Consider the following 15,727-nt stretch of genomic DNA (forward strand, 5'->3'; position numbering starts at 1 on the left):
ACGCAGCAAATCGAGTCTCATGATTTCAGCCACACGATTGATGCAGACCGGCTGCCAAAATTTCAGCTCTTGCCCGCGCTGCATGCCCTTTATTCGGGGGTTCGCCTTATCAACAATACCCAGGTTCCTGCAGGCCTCCTCGTGATTATCGAATTGGTACTCCTGGGCGTCTAGCCACTTTTCATGCATCGAGATCCTCTCATAATCCTCCAATGTTGGTTGGATGAGCAGATCATTTGCATCTGTACTGGTATCAAACGACCACTGGAGATTCTCTGCGGTCTGGTATGCGCTTGACTCGAAAACGCGGTTGTCCAGCATTTTCCTCATATCCACTGCTTTCTTGACGCGCTTGGGTTTTCTTGGTGTGGTATCACTGACATCATCAGTTTCCACACTTTCAGCACTCTCAGCAGTCGCGACCATCTCCTCTGCCTGTGCTATGGTTTGAGGCCTGATAACTGCAGGGCGGCTTCTATGCGAGCATAGGCCCAAAACGGATCTTTAAGATCAAAGGTCTCCGACTGCCGTTTGAGGATCAGCCTTTGTCGGTCACTCAACGGCTCGTGCTCCCAGACTTGGGTCCGTGGTTGCTGTGCCCCCAACGGACCCGGAACTCATCTTCGGTTGTGTCTGCAAGTGATGACAGCGATGATTCTCCATCTGACTCTGGTTCTTGTACCTCCTTCGGGTCCGCCTTGCTCTTAGCTGCGGAATCAGCCCCTGCCTTGGCCGCTTGCTGCGCCCTAGTGTTGTGCACTTTGATGGATTTGTACTCTATCATTTTTTTTGATCACTGGAGTCAGCTGTGAAAGCCTTTTCCAGAATGCTCCCGAATTCTTACCTGGCAGGGTCTCCCCGAAAATCGCCTTTCCGCCACTTGGCTTATTTATTTGCGACGGGCTATGCATCTGTATGAGAATGTTCTTCAAAGTCCATATTGCCGTGTCCATGATGTTCTCAGGGAGGTTCTTCTGAAAGAACACTCCCCCCCGTCTGTGCGTGTTTTCCGATCTCACATTATGGACGAAGTATGCGAGGTGTTCGTTAAGATCCCATCCGGTTTTCTCGACATGGCGACGGCTGTATTTCGCGACGCCCCGTGCTTCTCCTTTAATTATTAGCTCCTGGATCCGGGCCAGCCCGGCTCCGCGCTTCTGCTTAGCAGTCGGGTTTTTCGCCAGATAGTCCCAAAGTTCTAGCCAGTACGGTTTGACTAAGTCTGACACTAACCACTCCCTCCAGTCGTCTTCGGAATTGAGTTTCAGTAACTCCAGCAGTCCCCTTTTGCCTTTCTTGGCCAGCTCCTGTGCCGCTGTCACCTCTGCTGTATTGTTGCTTGCAGAGGAGGGTTCTAAGCTGTGTTTGTTACCTATTTCTTCCATATTAGTACTGTCTCCTTGCGTCGTCTGCAAAAGCATTTCAGCTCACCTCTCGACCAATGGATGACTGTTTCTTCGGGCGTTTCGGGCGTTTCTGCCATTTTGATGCTGGTAGCCTTCTCCATGACGGTCTAGTTGTGAAGAAGAAGTGTAAAGGAGAGAGATAGTAAAAGATTGAGAGAGAGGGAGGGAGGAAGTGACAGAAACAACTTAAGAGAGTGATGTAGAGAAGAGAAAGAGTGAGAGAATGAGAAGAGAGAAAGATGTAATATATATAAGAAGAGAGTGAAGTAACAGTGAATTGATAGTAAATTGACAGTGAATTGACAGTAAGGTAACAGTGATTCAGTGAATAACCTGTGGAGAACTTACTTACTATAAAAAAAAAGAAATAGTAATATAATTATTTGTAGATAGATTAGAAATAGAAAAGTAATAAGCTTTTAATAATAATAAATAATTATAAAATAAGCTTCAAACAGTTACTTTCTTGTTGTTTTCTTAAATATAGTTTCAAAATAGTGTAATAACTATTATATACAGTATAATAGGGATGCTTACTATTTATTTTAGTCAGCAACTATTAGGAACTGTTATGCAACTGGTCACAACTAGCCACAACTGGCCACAACTGGCCACAACCTCGCGGTAACTTCCGCCAGCGGCCTACTATGTATACAGGTATCCGGCCTAGGAAAAACTATCTCATCATAAGTCCTAATCAATCTACACTACTCACTACCCAACACAGCAAGAAAATGGAGTATTAATCATCATACGATGCAATTAAGCTCTAAGACGCCAATGCACGCCACGAAAGCAAATCAAGCACAAGAAAGCTTAAGTTGAATCAAGCCGAAAATCGAAGAAACAGGCAGGCAGGGACGCCATAATCCATCATTCTCACCTCCGAAGATCAATTCGGAGTGTGTCCTAAGACTAGCCTATGGACGAGACAAACGACAGGCGGATGGGGGTGGGGTAATGATAATAAAAGTGCGTAGAGGGAGATAATAAAAAGTGAGAGAGAGAGGTGAATGTACATGGGATATTTTGAGGGGGCAGGGACATGGGATGGGTTTGATCAAGCATGGCAACACAGCACAGCACAGCACCAACACACACAATGAAAGAAAGAGAAAGGTCGGGAGAGAAAGGTCGTACAGCATCATTATCTTTTGTACACGGATGAAGTGAAGATTGCATGTAAGCAGAAATCCAGAAGAGGGCTTTTCTAGTGGGCCGCGAGACCGCCGGGGAGCGGCGCATCGAGGTCGATGTTCGAGACGGAGGTACGGTTCTCGCCGCTCTCGCGGAACAGGTTGGAGAAGTACTTGCAGGCGCCTTCGCTCTCGTGCTTGGTCTTGCTGACTTCCTGCTTGCGTCGTCCGAGGTCTTCGATGTCTTGGGAGAGGCTGGTCTGGAGGTTTCCGGCCGGGAGGCGCAGGATGCGGCGGACTTCGGAGGAGATGCGCGTGGCGTTGGAGTGGACATAGTCCATCTCGGAGAGAGTGACGGCGAGCTTGCGGGATAGACGGGGAGGGAGGGTTGTCGGGATAGAGGAGAGCATCCAGGCGGCAGTCAAGACGGCTGATTCGGTTAGTTGAGATATCAAGAAAGAAAGAGTAGGGGGAAAAAAACTCACCAGCTGCCGCAATACTGGGAAGGAAGAGACGGCGCAAGTTGTTCGGGCCCAGGAACTTCGCAGCGCTGAACATGCTGTCCACCCAGCTGATCCCACCCAAGGCTCGGCCTCCAAGAACAGTCACGGCAGTCATGGCCATGCCCGTGCCGGCGACCTTCTCCTGTCGCTCCCAGAGACCCGAGATATCGAAGAAGTCCCACAGTTCGACTTCCGTGTCCACTTGCCTGGCAAAGGTGTGACGACGTCCCCGACGGAACATCATATCCGCGCGGAAGTTTAAGGGGGCAAACTTGTCCTCGCCAACGTGGAGGAGACCGATGTTCTGGATGAAGCCGACGCCCTGCACCGTCTTGTCGCGAGCGTAGTCCTCGCAGTCAGTCACCGACGCAGCAATCTGCTCCAACATGGCAACCTTGAGGTCCTCCGCATACTGGAAGGCCGAGAAGAGGCCGGGGTATTCGACACCCAGATCAGCCTCCGAGACACGGGCAATAGTCTCGCCCAAGGTAGACCGTGTGTGGTTGTAGACATCGTCGCACGACTCGTCAACGAGCTTCTCGACCTTGTCTCCAACCTCCAGCTTCCTCTTCTTACCATCCTCGTAGGCCGGCTCCAGCTCTGCCAGCTCGTCCGTGACGCGCTTGAGCTCCGTCTGGGCAACATCGCGGTTAACCGAGGCCAGTGAGTTGAGGTCCGCCAGCAAGTTCAACAGGTAGGTCCGAGCAGGAGCAAGCTTCGAGCGGGAGCGCTTCTCGAGAACAAACCGCCGCAGGGAGCTCTCCAGGTTCTCAAAGTCCTGGATCTTCTCCTTCTCCTTGCCCTTTCCTTTGTCCTTGCCCTTGGGCCTATCCTCATCATCGTCCGATCCATCATCACCGCCACCGCCGGAGCTCTCAACCGAAACCGGAGGGGCCACCGGGATAGCGTTACTGGACACAAAGTGCACAAGCTCCGCCGACTCCTTGTAGGTGCGAGGGCTCAGCTTGCCGATTTGGTCCAAGATCATGCGCTCGCAACGCTGCTTGTCGCGAATCTGGTCGAAACCATTAACAACAATAAACATGTACGCTTTCTCGTGCGCAGCATTAAGAATAAATTCCTTGGCCGAAAGAGTGAAATGGTTGGCAGCCGAAACCACAAACACGACGACATCAATCTCCTCCTGGCGGGCAAACACCGCCGTCGTCTTCAGCGAATCCGAGTTCAATCCAGGCGCATCGATCAGGGCAATATCCACAACGCCGTTGTTGAGAAGAGACTCATCGATTGTCCGCACATCCTTCACGTAGACCTTGCACTGCATGTACTTGGAGTTATCGATGACGATATCCTCCAGCTGATGCAGGGCATACACATCGTAGGTGCTCTCATCGTTGCGGTTGTACGGCACGTCCTTGTGCACGGCGTGCACTTCCTCGATGCCACTGTTCTCACGCGCATCCAGCACCTCACAGAAGATGCTGGTGCAGGGCTGCTGATCCTCCGGCAGAACCTTGCGCCGCAGGAGCGCATTGCAGAAAGTCGACTTGCCCGCATTCAGATCACCGGTGATGAGAACCTTGCTCGCCGTATCCTCGATGCGGTCGCGCAGCGACAGGAGATGCTTGACGCTCTGACTGATCTTGCCATCCAGCAGCGACGCAATCGACGCCTTCTCCAGCGAGTGTACCAGCTCGGCCTGCGACAGGGCGCCCAGCTTCAAATCCAGCTTCAGAATCGAGAACTCCTGCGCGATCTGCGGACTCATCAGTCTCGGCTCGGACGGCACGCGACGCTCCGCCGCGGCACTCGACTCGGCCAGATCCTCGCCACCGGTCATCGTCGCAGCGCGCCGGATCGCCCCAGGTCGGGGCAAGTCCTCCATCGCCGCATCCCCCTCCCCGAAAAACGAGGATCTCTTCTGCAGCGCGGGTTTATGCAACGGAGAGCCGGGGGTGCTCTGGACGGAGGGATAGTGGGCGGGCCATTGACGGTTCATATCCTGCAGTTCCTTCAAGGTGTCGATGGTGCGGGAGATGGCACGCGCCAGCTTGGTGCGGTTGGAGTTGCTATTGAAAGTCAGCCCTGGCCTGCGGTGGACCTTTTGCGCAAGGGTGGCAAAGCGGGCAAACATACTATAGTAGTTGATGGACATGGCTCGCGACGACCTGTCTCTCGTGTTCGGCTATAGTATAGTACCCAGGCGTCAGTTAGTCCTTGACAAAACCCTTCACGAGGAAGCCAAGCAGAGAAGAAGGAAGGGCGACAAACCAGCAGGATTCCACTGTCCCAGATGCGTCGGGGTTTGCATCGGAGTCGGTCTATCGACCATCAGATCGGCCTTCCAGTTGCTTTCAGCATCCCCTTCCATCAGGCTGCCAGCCGGAAGACTACCGCCATACCCAGAGTCCTGGTTCAGGGAGGCCATCAGGGCGGTGGCGGACTCGGAGGTCGAGCCATTGCCGACGGTCATGTAGGCCGGCGGGGGTGTCGGACGTGTGAAATCAGGATTGGAGGGCGAATGCTCCTCGGGCGGCGGAGACTGCGAGGGATAACGGGGTCTGGACGAGGACGACGAGCCCTCGCCGGCGGAGGAGGGGCCACTGGCGGGGAAATACTCCTGGCTCATGGCGACGGTTGCATGGAGGAGAGATGGCGACGAAGGTGTTGATCAGACAAAAAGTAGGAGGATCGAGAGTGACGCGCGAGGAAAGCGAAGGGGAAAAAGACGCTGACTGATCGGATTTGCGCCAATCAGGCCGAAAGGGGGTTGGCGGGCCCTGCATGTGACTGGTACGGTATGGTATTCATGGGGATGGGGACGGAGGGAGTACTGGGTACAGTATTATTCCTCCTGATGTCACCGGCGGGTTCGGACCAGATAGCCGTCCGTCCTCATTCTTCTGTCTAACAACCATCCCATCCATCCCAGGCAGCAGCCGGTTTGGATGTGAGAGCTCAGTCTCACTCTCTTCTCATCCTATATCCCCAACACCAAACCACCACATCCCTCTTCCACCGCCATCATGAACGTATGTCCCCCTCTCCTGGTACCCTCTCTCAACCAACCCCCCCCCTCCTCTCCAAACACTCCCACACCCACTAACCACACCACCCATCCAACAGATCGTCGAATGGGCCTTCGGCAAACGCATGACGCCCGCGGAACGTCTCCGCAAACACCAGCGCGCGCTCGACCGCACACAACGCGAACTCGACCGCGAGCGAGTCAAGCTCGAGAACCAGGAGAAGAAGCTGGTGCAGGATATCAAGAAGAGCGCGAAGAATGGGCAAATCGGAGCGTGTAAGATCCAGGCGAAGGATTTGGTGCGGACGAGGAGGTGCGTCATCCCCCTCTTCTAGGCTATCTGTTGAGCTGGGTTGTGCTAATGAGATACCGAGCAGATACGTCCAGAAATTCTACCAGATGCGCACGCAGTTACAGGCCATCTCGCTGCGGATTCAGGTACGGACAATTTACACGGCCACATATCCCAATATCCCACTATCCCACCGGTTGCCGCTATCTGGTTTTGTCCAAATCTAACGCAACCTGCACGAAAATACAGACGGTCCGAAGCAACGAACAAATGATGCAATCAATGAAAGGCGCCACAATGCTACTGGGAAGCATGAACCGGCAAATGAACCTTCCGGCGTTGCAGCGGATAGCCATGGAGTTCGAGCGCGAGAACGACATTATGGATCAACGACAAGAAATGATGGATGATGCTATTGATGATGCCACGGGGTTGGAGGGCGAGGAGGAGGAGGGCGAGGATATCGTCAAGGAGGTGCTGGATGAGATTGGTGTGGACTTGGGACAGGCGGTTGGTTTCCCTTTTCTTTCTTTCTTACTTTCTCTCGGTCTCTTTCTCTCACCCTTGCTCTTTAGCGGGATTGGTTGCAGTGGGGGAAGAGAGCGCCGCTGCATGTATTGTACATTTGCTAACATGACTGTTTCACAGCTCGGAGAGACACCCACGGATATACAGAAGACAGCGGTGGGCGAAACGCGAGTCGCGCAGGCTGTCGGTGCCGGGGGTGGGGATAACATGGGCGATGATGATCTACAGGCGAGACTGGATAGTCTTCGGCGCTGAGGATGTGGTGTGACTTCCGACGACATGTCACGACTCAATCAATTGAACTGCCATTACTTCAGGGTTCGAGTTCGTATCCATGCGACTGGGTCTAGGGATGGACGGACTGACTGACGGACTGATGGACTGGGATGCATCAATCAAGAGAACCATTTCAAATTCCAAGTACAGAGCAACCAATGTATTTTGCGAGAGAGAGAGAGAGAGAGCAAGATAGCCACGAATGATTATGAACAATTGAATTATTTGAGTATGGGTATATGCTACAATCCAGGCGCATGCGCTATCTATCTATCTGTCTATGGAATGAAAATGAAAGCAAAAACTCCGAACCCGGTTCTATCATACATAATCGCCTGATCAGCGCGTGTTCGCACAAACACATTAGTATAGTACAGTACATTGGAAAGGTGCAAGGCCCAGACATGAGCAACAAATGCAGAAAGATCTTCGTCCCCTAGCTACCTACCTACCTATCTATCTACTCACGGTAGACAGGCCGACAGCAAATAGATAGACAGATAGCCAACTCCACAAACCCTCACCCTCACCCAACAACGCCACCAAACATTAAAAATAGTACCTAAAACAGCTGATTCCTATCAAACGCTCTCTTATCCCTATAACTCCACTGCCCAAACCAAGGCACAGACTCCAGCTCCGCCAGATTCGGCCTCTGGTCCACATCCTTCTGGAGCATCATCTGCAAGGCGTCCGAACAATCCTGAGTTAAATCCTCGTGGACAGGAAGCGACTCGTTGATGATCCTGCGGCGCCTGGCCCTTATCTTCTTATAGCGTCTGCGCTTCTGACCCGCATCCCGGCCGTTACGGTAGTGGTAGAGGTCCTGGATGTCGGCGCTCCATTGCTTGTCGTCCCAGGGGGAGTAGCCGTGAAGGAGCTCGTAGGTGAGGGAGGCGAGTTGCCAGACGTTCAGGTTGCGGTCGTCGTGGCCTAGCGGGACGAAGAGCGTGCGCGTGGCGTTGTAGTCCTTGTCCACCCACTCGTCTTTGAACAGTTCGACGGCGAGTTCGGGCGTCATGAATTTCTCGTAGTGGGCGATGTGCACCGTCTGCTCTTTCCAGAAGTCAGGCTCCTCATGGCCGAATTGGATGAGGCCCATGTCGAGGAGTTTGGTCTGTTGAGGTGGATATGATTAGCCTCGCTGTGGGGGTTGTTGGAGGGGAGGGGAGGGGATGGTAGGCTTACATTCAACTTCTCATCAACGGCGTAGTTTTGGTGAGAGAGGTCCACGTGGCAAATATGCATGTCCAGGAGGAAGGCCATGGCCTCCAACAGTTGGGTTGAGAGCTTGTTGGCTTGTTTCTCTCCCAGCGATGTTCTCTTCTTGGCAATAAGATCGGATCCTTTGTAGCTGGGGTATTTCCTACGATTTCTCTTCAGAAATTTGTGCTCGGCTTCCCCATAGTCGTTGGGGTTCACGAGGCCACAGGCTTCCATGACCATCGACGTAAACATATCGTGGGTGTAGACCAGCTTGAATTTGGGGAAACGTTTGGAAGAGCGCAAGAGGATCAGAACGTATGCCTCGAGCGGGACGTAGTTCTCCTGCGTAAAACCGGCCATGGCAGTGTATAGAGGAGCGACGGATGGCGGGTAGGGTTGTCGGGGAGACTGCCAGATCACGTCAGAGTTGATGGTGAAATAGGGCTGGACTTTGATCGCGTATGGCTTTTGGTCTGGATCGTCCCCTAGAGTCTAGTCAGCACCGGCTCGGGGATCGAGACGTGGGAATTGGATGGAAGAAAAAGAAGACTGACTTTCGTATGCTAGGAAGACGATGCCGTACGCTGTCAATCTCTGTTAGCTGGCTGGCTTCCAAGTATTCAGAGGGGGGTACTTACTTCCCCATCCAATGAGTCCCTTGAGTTCGAAGCGGTTGTGCACGGTGGGACATATCCCGTTCGCATATGTGGCGATCGCTTGGCGTATCTCTCCATAGCCAGTGACACAGCTAGGGTGGTTGAAGGAACACAGCTGATTTTCGTAGCTGTCATATCGGTTATGGTGGATATTGGACAGGTGCTGGCATCTGGAGACAAATGCCCCCTCAGCAGTAGAACGAATGCTGGCGTTCCAGCGCCGGAAGAAGATGTCATGGAGATCTGTGTATTCGGATGCGAGGTCTGAGCCCGGACGCATAAGATCATAGATGACGGTCGCAAGTTCCGACTGCCACCAAGATATATGGCCACAATGAATGTGGATCGCAGCCTTGGCCTCGGGCGATGTATACTGACAAGCCTGTTTCAATGCATCCTTCTCAATCTTGAGGATAGCGTCGATGGTGTTGCTAAAATCAGTGCCCCAGGTCTCCACCGTGTCGGGATAGTCCCTTGGTATGCCATCCGGTGCTGGATTGGGGTACTGATACGGCGCCGCGTTCGCCATGTTAGATCGAAGGGCGCGTGGATAAATAATCGAGTATGGTGGGCGACTGCTTGGAGAGGTTCTTTGTCTCGGGGGCTATGGGGGTCTGGACGGTTTTATATGTCGCCATATCCCGAGGGTTACGAGACAAGGAATGCACAGTGCCAGGCATGTATATGAGTCCTCCTACAGCCATCGACAATCGGGAGAGGATCGAAACCCGCCATGTCGAACAAGGGATCCATCCGAGAATGCGCTTTGTTGGAACAAAGGAGAGATGACTCTCCGTGCTGCCACGGACAAAGACGGCCCAGCCCTAACTCGTGCACCGTGCCAAAGAAGGCGCAACCCTACTTTCCTGCTGCCTCGACCGCAGAGCTTCCCAGAGAGATATCTATTAGTACTAGTAGTACGTCCGGCTGTCAATGTCTCGAAGGTATCGCTCCGGTGGACCAGCAGCACAGTCCTGTATCCCATGTTCTTGTTCCGGTGAGACCTGACAGTCGCCAGAGTCCAAGCCAAACGCTGTCGGGTCTCGGGAGAGATAGATTATTACCGACAGGAGGGCTATTATTACATCCACAGGGAGGGAGAATCGGCAGGTTGCAGCCAATGACGGTATACGCGCAGGAGGCCCGGTCCAGCTGAGGCCTGGAGCACCTGCAGGAATTAGCCATGAGTCACATTTGCGCCGGCCGATCATTGGCCTGGCAGCCCGTTCGGCGCATGCCTGTCGCATGCTGATGACGAAATACATAGCCCGGACGTGGGAAGGAGGGCGGGAAGATAGGAAAAAAGTACGGGCGAGTCGGGGCTATTATGAGCCCGTGGGAGTGCCGTGCGATCGCTATACACCCAGGCCGGAGGGTCGTGTCTATCACTGCATGCAGCAGGGTTGGGACCAAAAAAAAGAAGGAAAGAAGGAAAGAATGTTGCACAGCGCCGCTGGATCATTGCATACATACAAACCATGTGTAGAGAAGTGGATTGATCCACTTTGCTTCGATGACGGCAAGCAAAGCGGGCAGCCTACTAGTCCTATTCCATATGACATATGGCCCATGTATCGTCATGTCCGACCGAGACAGAGAAGCCACCGGCGGGCAGCGAGAGAACGAGCGCATCGTGGGATTTGCACGGCACCAGGCGCTTCCTACGCAATGGTGGTCTTGGCTGCAGGACCGTCGCATCCGCAAGCCCAATCAGGACTGTCAGGGCTAGAATCACATTGTTGGGCAACAGCGCTGAATGGTTAGGCTGCAGCGTTCGTCTTTCCCTGACTTTCTCTCGCAGCAGTTTATGCCTGGGCAGTGGGCAGTCGACCAGAAGCAGCAGCAGTATCTATCTAGCAGCATCAGCAGCAGCAGCAAATCCACTAGCCGGTCGGCCACATGCAGGCAGAGGAACATGGCGGCGGCCTTGCTTTTTTATTCATCTCGAGGGTGTCTGCTTATCCGTCATCGCCCATCCAACATCAGACTGTCGCCGTCGGATGGTGTTGGATCATCTTGCCTCTTGCATAGCCCCCATCCATTGCGGCTGGGGCCTGCAATACGAAGTCGGGACAAACGATCAGCAGGGTAGCAAGTAAGAGTTGGGATTTTTGAAGGGAAAAAAGGCAAAGGAAAAGGAAAACAACCAGGGAAAAGAAGAGACAGAAAAAGAAACGGAAGTAGTCGGAGGAGGGGGAGGCAAATGGCGATGCGCAAAACCACCATCCCAATCGCCCATGCGACCAGCCTCACGGTCCCTGTTGCCCGGGTTCTTTTGCGCCCTATTCATTCCGTCCTGCGCGCTTTTCCCCTGGTCCTTCATTTCGACTCCGCATCGTGATTGAGCGATTCCCGAGGTCACAAGCAACGAGGGTTCCAGTACCTTCGCCGCCATGAAATCCCGAGTCGTCGAGGGTTGGTCATTTTCTAGCGCTGGGCATGCAGTCCCCAATCCCTAAAACCTAATGGCAAGGCAGAAAGCGCCAGGGATCTTCAGATCCTGAAACAGTATTACACCATGTTTGCCGGACGGCTGTTGACCTGGGGTTGAAAAGGGACCGACTGACCCCTCCATGGCTCTCCTGGCTTGCTCGGAGATATAAGGATGGATGCTTGCTCGACCCCGCCCCCCATGTGGTTTTCTCCGATCCTATCCTAGGCTCTTCGTTCTGCTCGGTCCATCTCCCCTGGCTCCCCTCATCACCCTCCCTGCTCGGGTGTTGTTGTTGCTGTTGTTGACTTCTCCTGTCACCCAAGTTCGCTCGACTCACAGGGTCTCCGCCAGGGGCCAGAGTGTTACGATATGGCCGTCATCAACCACAATAACCTAGTGCCTCCTGCGCCCCCTACTCATCATCATCATCCTCCCCCGGCTCACCCAAACCAGGCTCCCCGTGTGATGCAACCCGCCCCGCCAGCTCCGGTGAACCCGGAATATCTGGTCCATCAGATGAACCGCCTCCATGTGCAGCCTGAGAGAGCTCCCGTTGCCAACACCCAGAAGGTGAAAGAGGCTGCCGTCGGTGTCGTCGAGGAGATTGACGCGCGTGCACCCTTCTACTATCTGGGATACACCTTCTTCAAGGCGACTGCCATCCCCGGACACAAGTCCACCTGGAGCCATGTGGAACGGTCCAAGATGAATCTCAGCCAGGCTGACCTGCTTCGGCTGGTGCACAAGCAAGCCCGCAAGTCCCCCATTGCGGAGCAGTACCAGGCTTTGTCCAAGGTCAAGCGAGCGCACGTGGACCAGTTGATCTCTGAGCTCCGGAAAAGCGATCCCCGGTTCGAATGGACCTGCGTATTGGTCAAGGAGGATGAGAAGCCATTCAAGGGCAAGAACTCCCGCCGGGGCGATTATGAGACGCTCTCCATGAACGTCATCATCATGCGCAAGGCTGCAGATCTTGTGTATCCCAAGATCCCTGTCGACGAGCCGATCGATGTGGTGGATTCTTCCAAGCCCAAGGACCGCGTGCCGACCCACGTCCACAACCATCCACCGGCACTTGGACCCAAGCCCGTACCTCGGAATGTGCCACCCACGGAGCCATTGACGGGACCCGCTGTCCATCAGGGGCCCGTCCTGCCGCCTGTGAATAGTGTCCAGCAGCCACTACTGCCCCCCAAGTTCCATCAGCCGCCTCCCCCACCCCCTCCAGGGTATCTGACATCCAGATCCCCCGTGGCCCATGGAGGTTGGATGCCATGGGTGCCCGGAATGCCCGGGATGCCTGCCCCCATGCATCAACACCGTGCACCACAGCATCCTCCGCCTGGGATGCACGGGGCTGTCATGGCTGGTCCCGTCAATGCTCCACACGTGGAGACCCCGGTTGATAAGGGCCGGGGGGTTCCCGTCGCCCCTGGGATGCCTCATCCAAGGCAAGAATTTAGCCCCCGATTCAATCTACCACCCCAGCCCGAAAGCCAGCCCTGGAGCAAGGTCCATACCCCCGTCCCCACCGCGATGGAACCCAAACCGGACCCCAAGTTGGAGGCCAAACCGGAGATCAAGCCTGAGACCCTCCCGTCGGTGACTCCGACTGCCGAGCCCGAAGCGGACCTCGGAATGGATGCCAGCAGCGTGGGAGACGAGGAGTCAGTGTTTGACTTCGACGACGAGAGTTCCGTCACGGAAAGCTCCGACGATGAAGCTGACCCGGACGACAAAAGCCAGCCCTGGCGCGGCAGTCTCTTCCGTCGCCATTCGTCGCCGCGAGGGAAGCACGGGTACCGGACTCACTACCGCAAGCAGCCCCAGGCCAGCGGGACGGACCACAAGTCCGGTCGATCGGGATACCGAACTGGCAGCATCGACGTCGTCCCAGCGGACAGCAAGCTTGACGCCCGGGCAGCCGAGGCTGGCGCGGGTGGCCCAGCTGGGCCAGCTGGGGCCAGTCGGGAAGTTGCGCGGACGGGCCGCGACCGGCCGAAGATCATCCACGCGCCGGTCAGCGCGGACGAGCTGGACGTGGAGCATCTGCTAGACCGAGACGAGGGGGAGCGGCTTCGAGGGGGGCGGGTGCGCAGCGACCTTCGAACGCGGATGCTGGATGATCGCGAGGCGCGGCTGGAGCAGCGGGAGCGCATGGTGGAATACCGGGCACGCATGCTGGAGGAACGGGAGCGACTGGATGAGGCGTGCTACTTGGGACGGCGGCTGTCCCTCCGCGAGCCGGGGGTGTTCTATCCTCGAAGATCGTACTTCATGCCGGATGGGCTGCAGTAGTGAGTGAGGGGGAGGGGAGGAGGGGGGAGAGGAGCAGGAGTAATTGTTTTTCCCGGTGTTTTGATTTCGGGTATATGATCGGGTGTGTCAGGGAAGTGGGTATACCATCACGTCATGGGAGTCAACAGGGATGCAGTTCAACCGCACTAGGAGGAGTCGGAGTAGGAGGAGTAGATAAAAAGGTTCAATGCAGGAGGTTGTCACGCGGAGAGATGCCAATGCTAGTGCGAGTAGGGAGTAGGAGGGAGGGAACTCCCACTTGACCTCTAGGGGGGGGGGTATCTAACAGAGAGAGGAAAGTAGGAAATACTCCGTGGTGGTGAAGTGACTGCTCACTTCCTGCCAGCGCAGTTATCGATAAGGCACCCAGGCCCGACAGCTCAGCGGCCGCTCAGTGGCCGGTTCCCTCCCACTGCCCCGCCGCGCAGCCCCTCCGTGATTCTCTCGTCTTCCTCATCCCTCCGACCTCGTCATTCCTCTTCTACTTCTACTTCTACTTCTACCTCTCTTCTTCCTTCTCCCTCCCAACTCTCTCCCACACACTCTCAACCCCCTCACCACCACTCTAACCCCATCTTACCTTCCCTTCCCCTCCATTCCTATCAACCTCTCTTCAAAATGCCTCGCCAATTTTTCGTGGGTGGTAACTTCAAGATGTACGTGCGACCTCTGCCCCTCTTCCCTGTCTGCCCCGCAGGGTCTTTCACCACCACAACAGCTCTGCCTCGCACCCTCCCACCACCCCCAACGACCCCCCAACCCCCCCCCAAAGCTAATTCTTGACACTCGTACAGGAACGGTACTGCGGACAGCATTACCTCCATCATCAACAACCTCAATGCCGCCAGCCTGGACAGCTCCGTCGAGGTCGTCGTCTCCCCCCCCACCCTGTACCTGCTCCCCGCCCGCCAGGCCGCCTCCGACAAGATCTCCGTCGCCGCCCAGAACGTCTACGACAAGCCCAACGGTGCCTTCACCGGTGAGATCAGTGTCGAGCAGCTCCGTGACGCCAAGATCAACTGGACCATCATTGGCCACAGCGAGCGCCGTGTCATCCTGAAGGAGAGCGACGAGGTGAGCACACCAACACCGGGTACCGTGGTTGGGACCGGGATTGCTAATGTCTTCGTCTAGTTCATTGCCCGCAAGGTCAAGGCTGCCATCGAGGGTGGTATCAGCGTCATCTTCTGCATTGGTGAGACTCTTGAGGTACGTTTTCTTTTTCCCCTTTCTGTACATACTACCCCTCAATTGTGGGGTCAGGTCACCGGAACATGCACTGGACGGGGACTAATATCTCTCACAGGAGCGTGAGGCCAACAAGACCATCGACGTCGTCACCAAGCAGCTCAACGCCGTTGCCAAGGAGCTCACCAAGGAGCAGTGGGCCAAGGTTGTCATCGCCTACGAGCCCGTCTGGTGAGTAGTACCTCTTTTCCCCGTCGCAGTCGCCGTCGCAAGACAATGCTAACCCACGCAGGGCCATCGGTACCGGCAAGGTCGCCACGAACGCCCAGGCCCAGGAGGTCCACGCCGCCATCCGCAAGTGGCTCGTCGAGGCCATCGCCGCCGACGTCGCCGACAACACCCGCGTCATCTACGGTGGATCCGTGAGCGAGAAGAACTGCCGTGACCTCGCCAAGGAGGCCGATGTTGACGGTTTCCTCGTTGGCGGTGCCAGCTTGAAGCCTGCCTGTATGTTTATCTCCTCCCCTTCCTGTATGAAAACCGAATCACTAACCGTCCACCCTGCTCCAGTCGTTGACATCATCAACGCTCGTCTGTAAAGCATTGAAATGTTTGTTGATGGGACATGTGATATGATATCCGATATCTATCCGCCAGGACCCCCGTCATAGCGCGGGGTACTTTTCACCTCTACTCCACCCCGATGTCGTGCGAGGGGGACTGGCGAACCGTGAAAATAAATTAATAAACCCGGATGACAGTGTCATCCGCACATAAAATATATACCAGTTCAAATGAAGAATACCCGATCAACC

General features: G+C 55.0%; 8 protein-coding genes across 8 annotated transcripts; 4 read left to right on the forward strand and 4 right to left on the reverse strand.

Moving 5' to 3' along the window:
- Window positions 1–48: 48 nt before the first annotated feature.
- On the reverse strand, window positions 49–1,815 carry BO70DRAFT_383618 (uncharacterized protein; the record flags this gene model as incomplete). Its single annotated transcript, XM_025545591.1, has 4 exons — window positions 1,432–1,815; window positions 845–1,372; window positions 611–777; window positions 49–435 (listed from the first exon to the last, which is right to left on the reverse strand). Coding segments are annotated over exons 1-4 (1,158 nt in total), but the record flags the coding sequence as incomplete, so codon positions are not given.
- Window positions 1,816–2,145: 330 nt separating this feature from the next.
- Window positions 2,146–5,664, reverse strand: BO70DRAFT_367121 (mitofusin). Its single transcript, XM_025544506.1, has 4 exons — window positions 5,278–5,664; window positions 5,143–5,191; window positions 3,028–5,075; window positions 2,146–2,972 (listed from the first exon to the last, which is right to left on the reverse strand). The coding sequence occupies exons 1-4, from the start codon at window positions 5,633–5,635 to the stop codon at window positions 2,617–2,619; spliced, it is 2,811 nt and encodes a 936-aa protein (XP_025394134.1). The 5' UTR covers window positions 5,636–5,664; the 3' UTR covers window positions 2,146–2,616.
- Window positions 5,665–5,869: 205 nt separating this feature from the next.
- Window positions 5,870–7,369, forward strand: BO70DRAFT_383620 (ESCRT-III subunit protein DID4). Its single transcript, XM_025545592.1, has 5 exons — window positions 5,870–6,038; window positions 6,133–6,347; window positions 6,412–6,472; window positions 6,576–6,836; window positions 6,975–7,369. The coding sequence occupies exons 1-5, from the start codon at window positions 6,033–6,035 to the stop codon at window positions 7,107–7,109; spliced, it is 678 nt and encodes a 225-aa protein (XP_025394135.1). The 5' UTR covers window positions 5,870–6,032; the 3' UTR covers window positions 7,110–7,369.
- A 262-nt stretch (window positions 7,370–7,631) lies between these two features.
- Window positions 7,632–9,712, reverse strand: BO70DRAFT_216539 (Protein kinase domain-containing protein). The gene is made up of 4 exons (XM_025538692.1): window positions 8,975–9,712; window positions 8,891–8,920; window positions 8,319–8,809; window positions 7,632–8,247 (listed from the first exon to the last, which is right to left on the reverse strand). The coding sequence occupies exons 1-4, from the start codon at window positions 9,519–9,521 to the stop codon at window positions 7,693–7,695; spliced, it is 1,623 nt and encodes a 540-aa protein (XP_025394136.1). The 5' UTR covers window positions 9,522–9,712; the 3' UTR covers window positions 7,632–7,692.
- A 13-nt stretch (window positions 9,713–9,725) lies between these two features.
- BO70DRAFT_357073 (uncharacterized protein) lies at window positions 9,726–10,721 on the forward strand (the record flags this gene model as incomplete). The annotated part of the gene is made up of 3 exons (XM_025541961.1): window positions 9,726–9,909; window positions 10,086–10,297; window positions 10,479–10,721. The coding sequence occupies 3 exons, from the start codon at window positions 9,726–9,728 to the stop codon at window positions 10,719–10,721; spliced, it is 639 nt and encodes a 212-aa protein (XP_025394137.1).
- Window positions 10,722–10,906: 185 nt separating this feature from the next.
- On the reverse strand, window positions 10,907–11,591 carry BO70DRAFT_216706 (uncharacterized protein). The gene is made up of 2 exons (XM_025538693.1): window positions 11,013–11,591; window positions 10,907–10,946 (listed from the first exon to the last, which is right to left on the reverse strand). Exon 1 carries the CDS (start codon window positions 11,385–11,387, stop codon window positions 11,073–11,075), a length of 315 nt encoding a protein of 104 aa, XP_025394138.1. The 5' UTR covers window positions 11,388–11,591; the 3' UTR covers window positions 10,907–10,946; window positions 11,013–11,072.
- A 279-nt stretch (window positions 11,592–11,870) lies between these two features.
- On the forward strand, window positions 11,871–13,724 carry BO70DRAFT_269184 (uncharacterized protein; the record flags this gene model as incomplete). Its single annotated transcript, XM_025538955.1, has 1 exon — window positions 11,871–13,724. A coding segment is annotated over one exon (1,854 nt), but the record flags the coding sequence as incomplete, so codon positions are not given.
- Window positions 13,725–14,342: 618 nt separating this feature from the next.
- Window positions 14,343–15,511, forward strand: BO70DRAFT_303316 (triose-phosphate isomerase TPI1; the record flags this gene model as incomplete). Its single annotated transcript, XM_025539786.1, has 6 exons — window positions 14,343–14,380; window positions 14,519–14,798; window positions 14,859–14,933; window positions 15,031–15,143; window positions 15,205–15,419; window positions 15,483–15,511. The coding sequence occupies 6 exons, from the start codon at window positions 14,343–14,345 to the stop codon at window positions 15,509–15,511; spliced, it is 750 nt and encodes a 249-aa protein (XP_025394140.1).
- Window positions 15,512–15,727: the final 216 nt, after the last annotated feature.

Source organism: Aspergillus heteromorphus (genome assembly GCF_003184545.1).
Source record: "Aspergillus heteromorphus CBS 117.55 chromosome Unknown BO70scaffold_74, whole genome shotgun sequence".
In the NCBI taxonomy this organism is placed as follows: Eukaryota; Fungi; Ascomycota; class Eurotiomycetes; order Eurotiales; family Aspergillaceae; genus Aspergillus; species Aspergillus heteromorphus.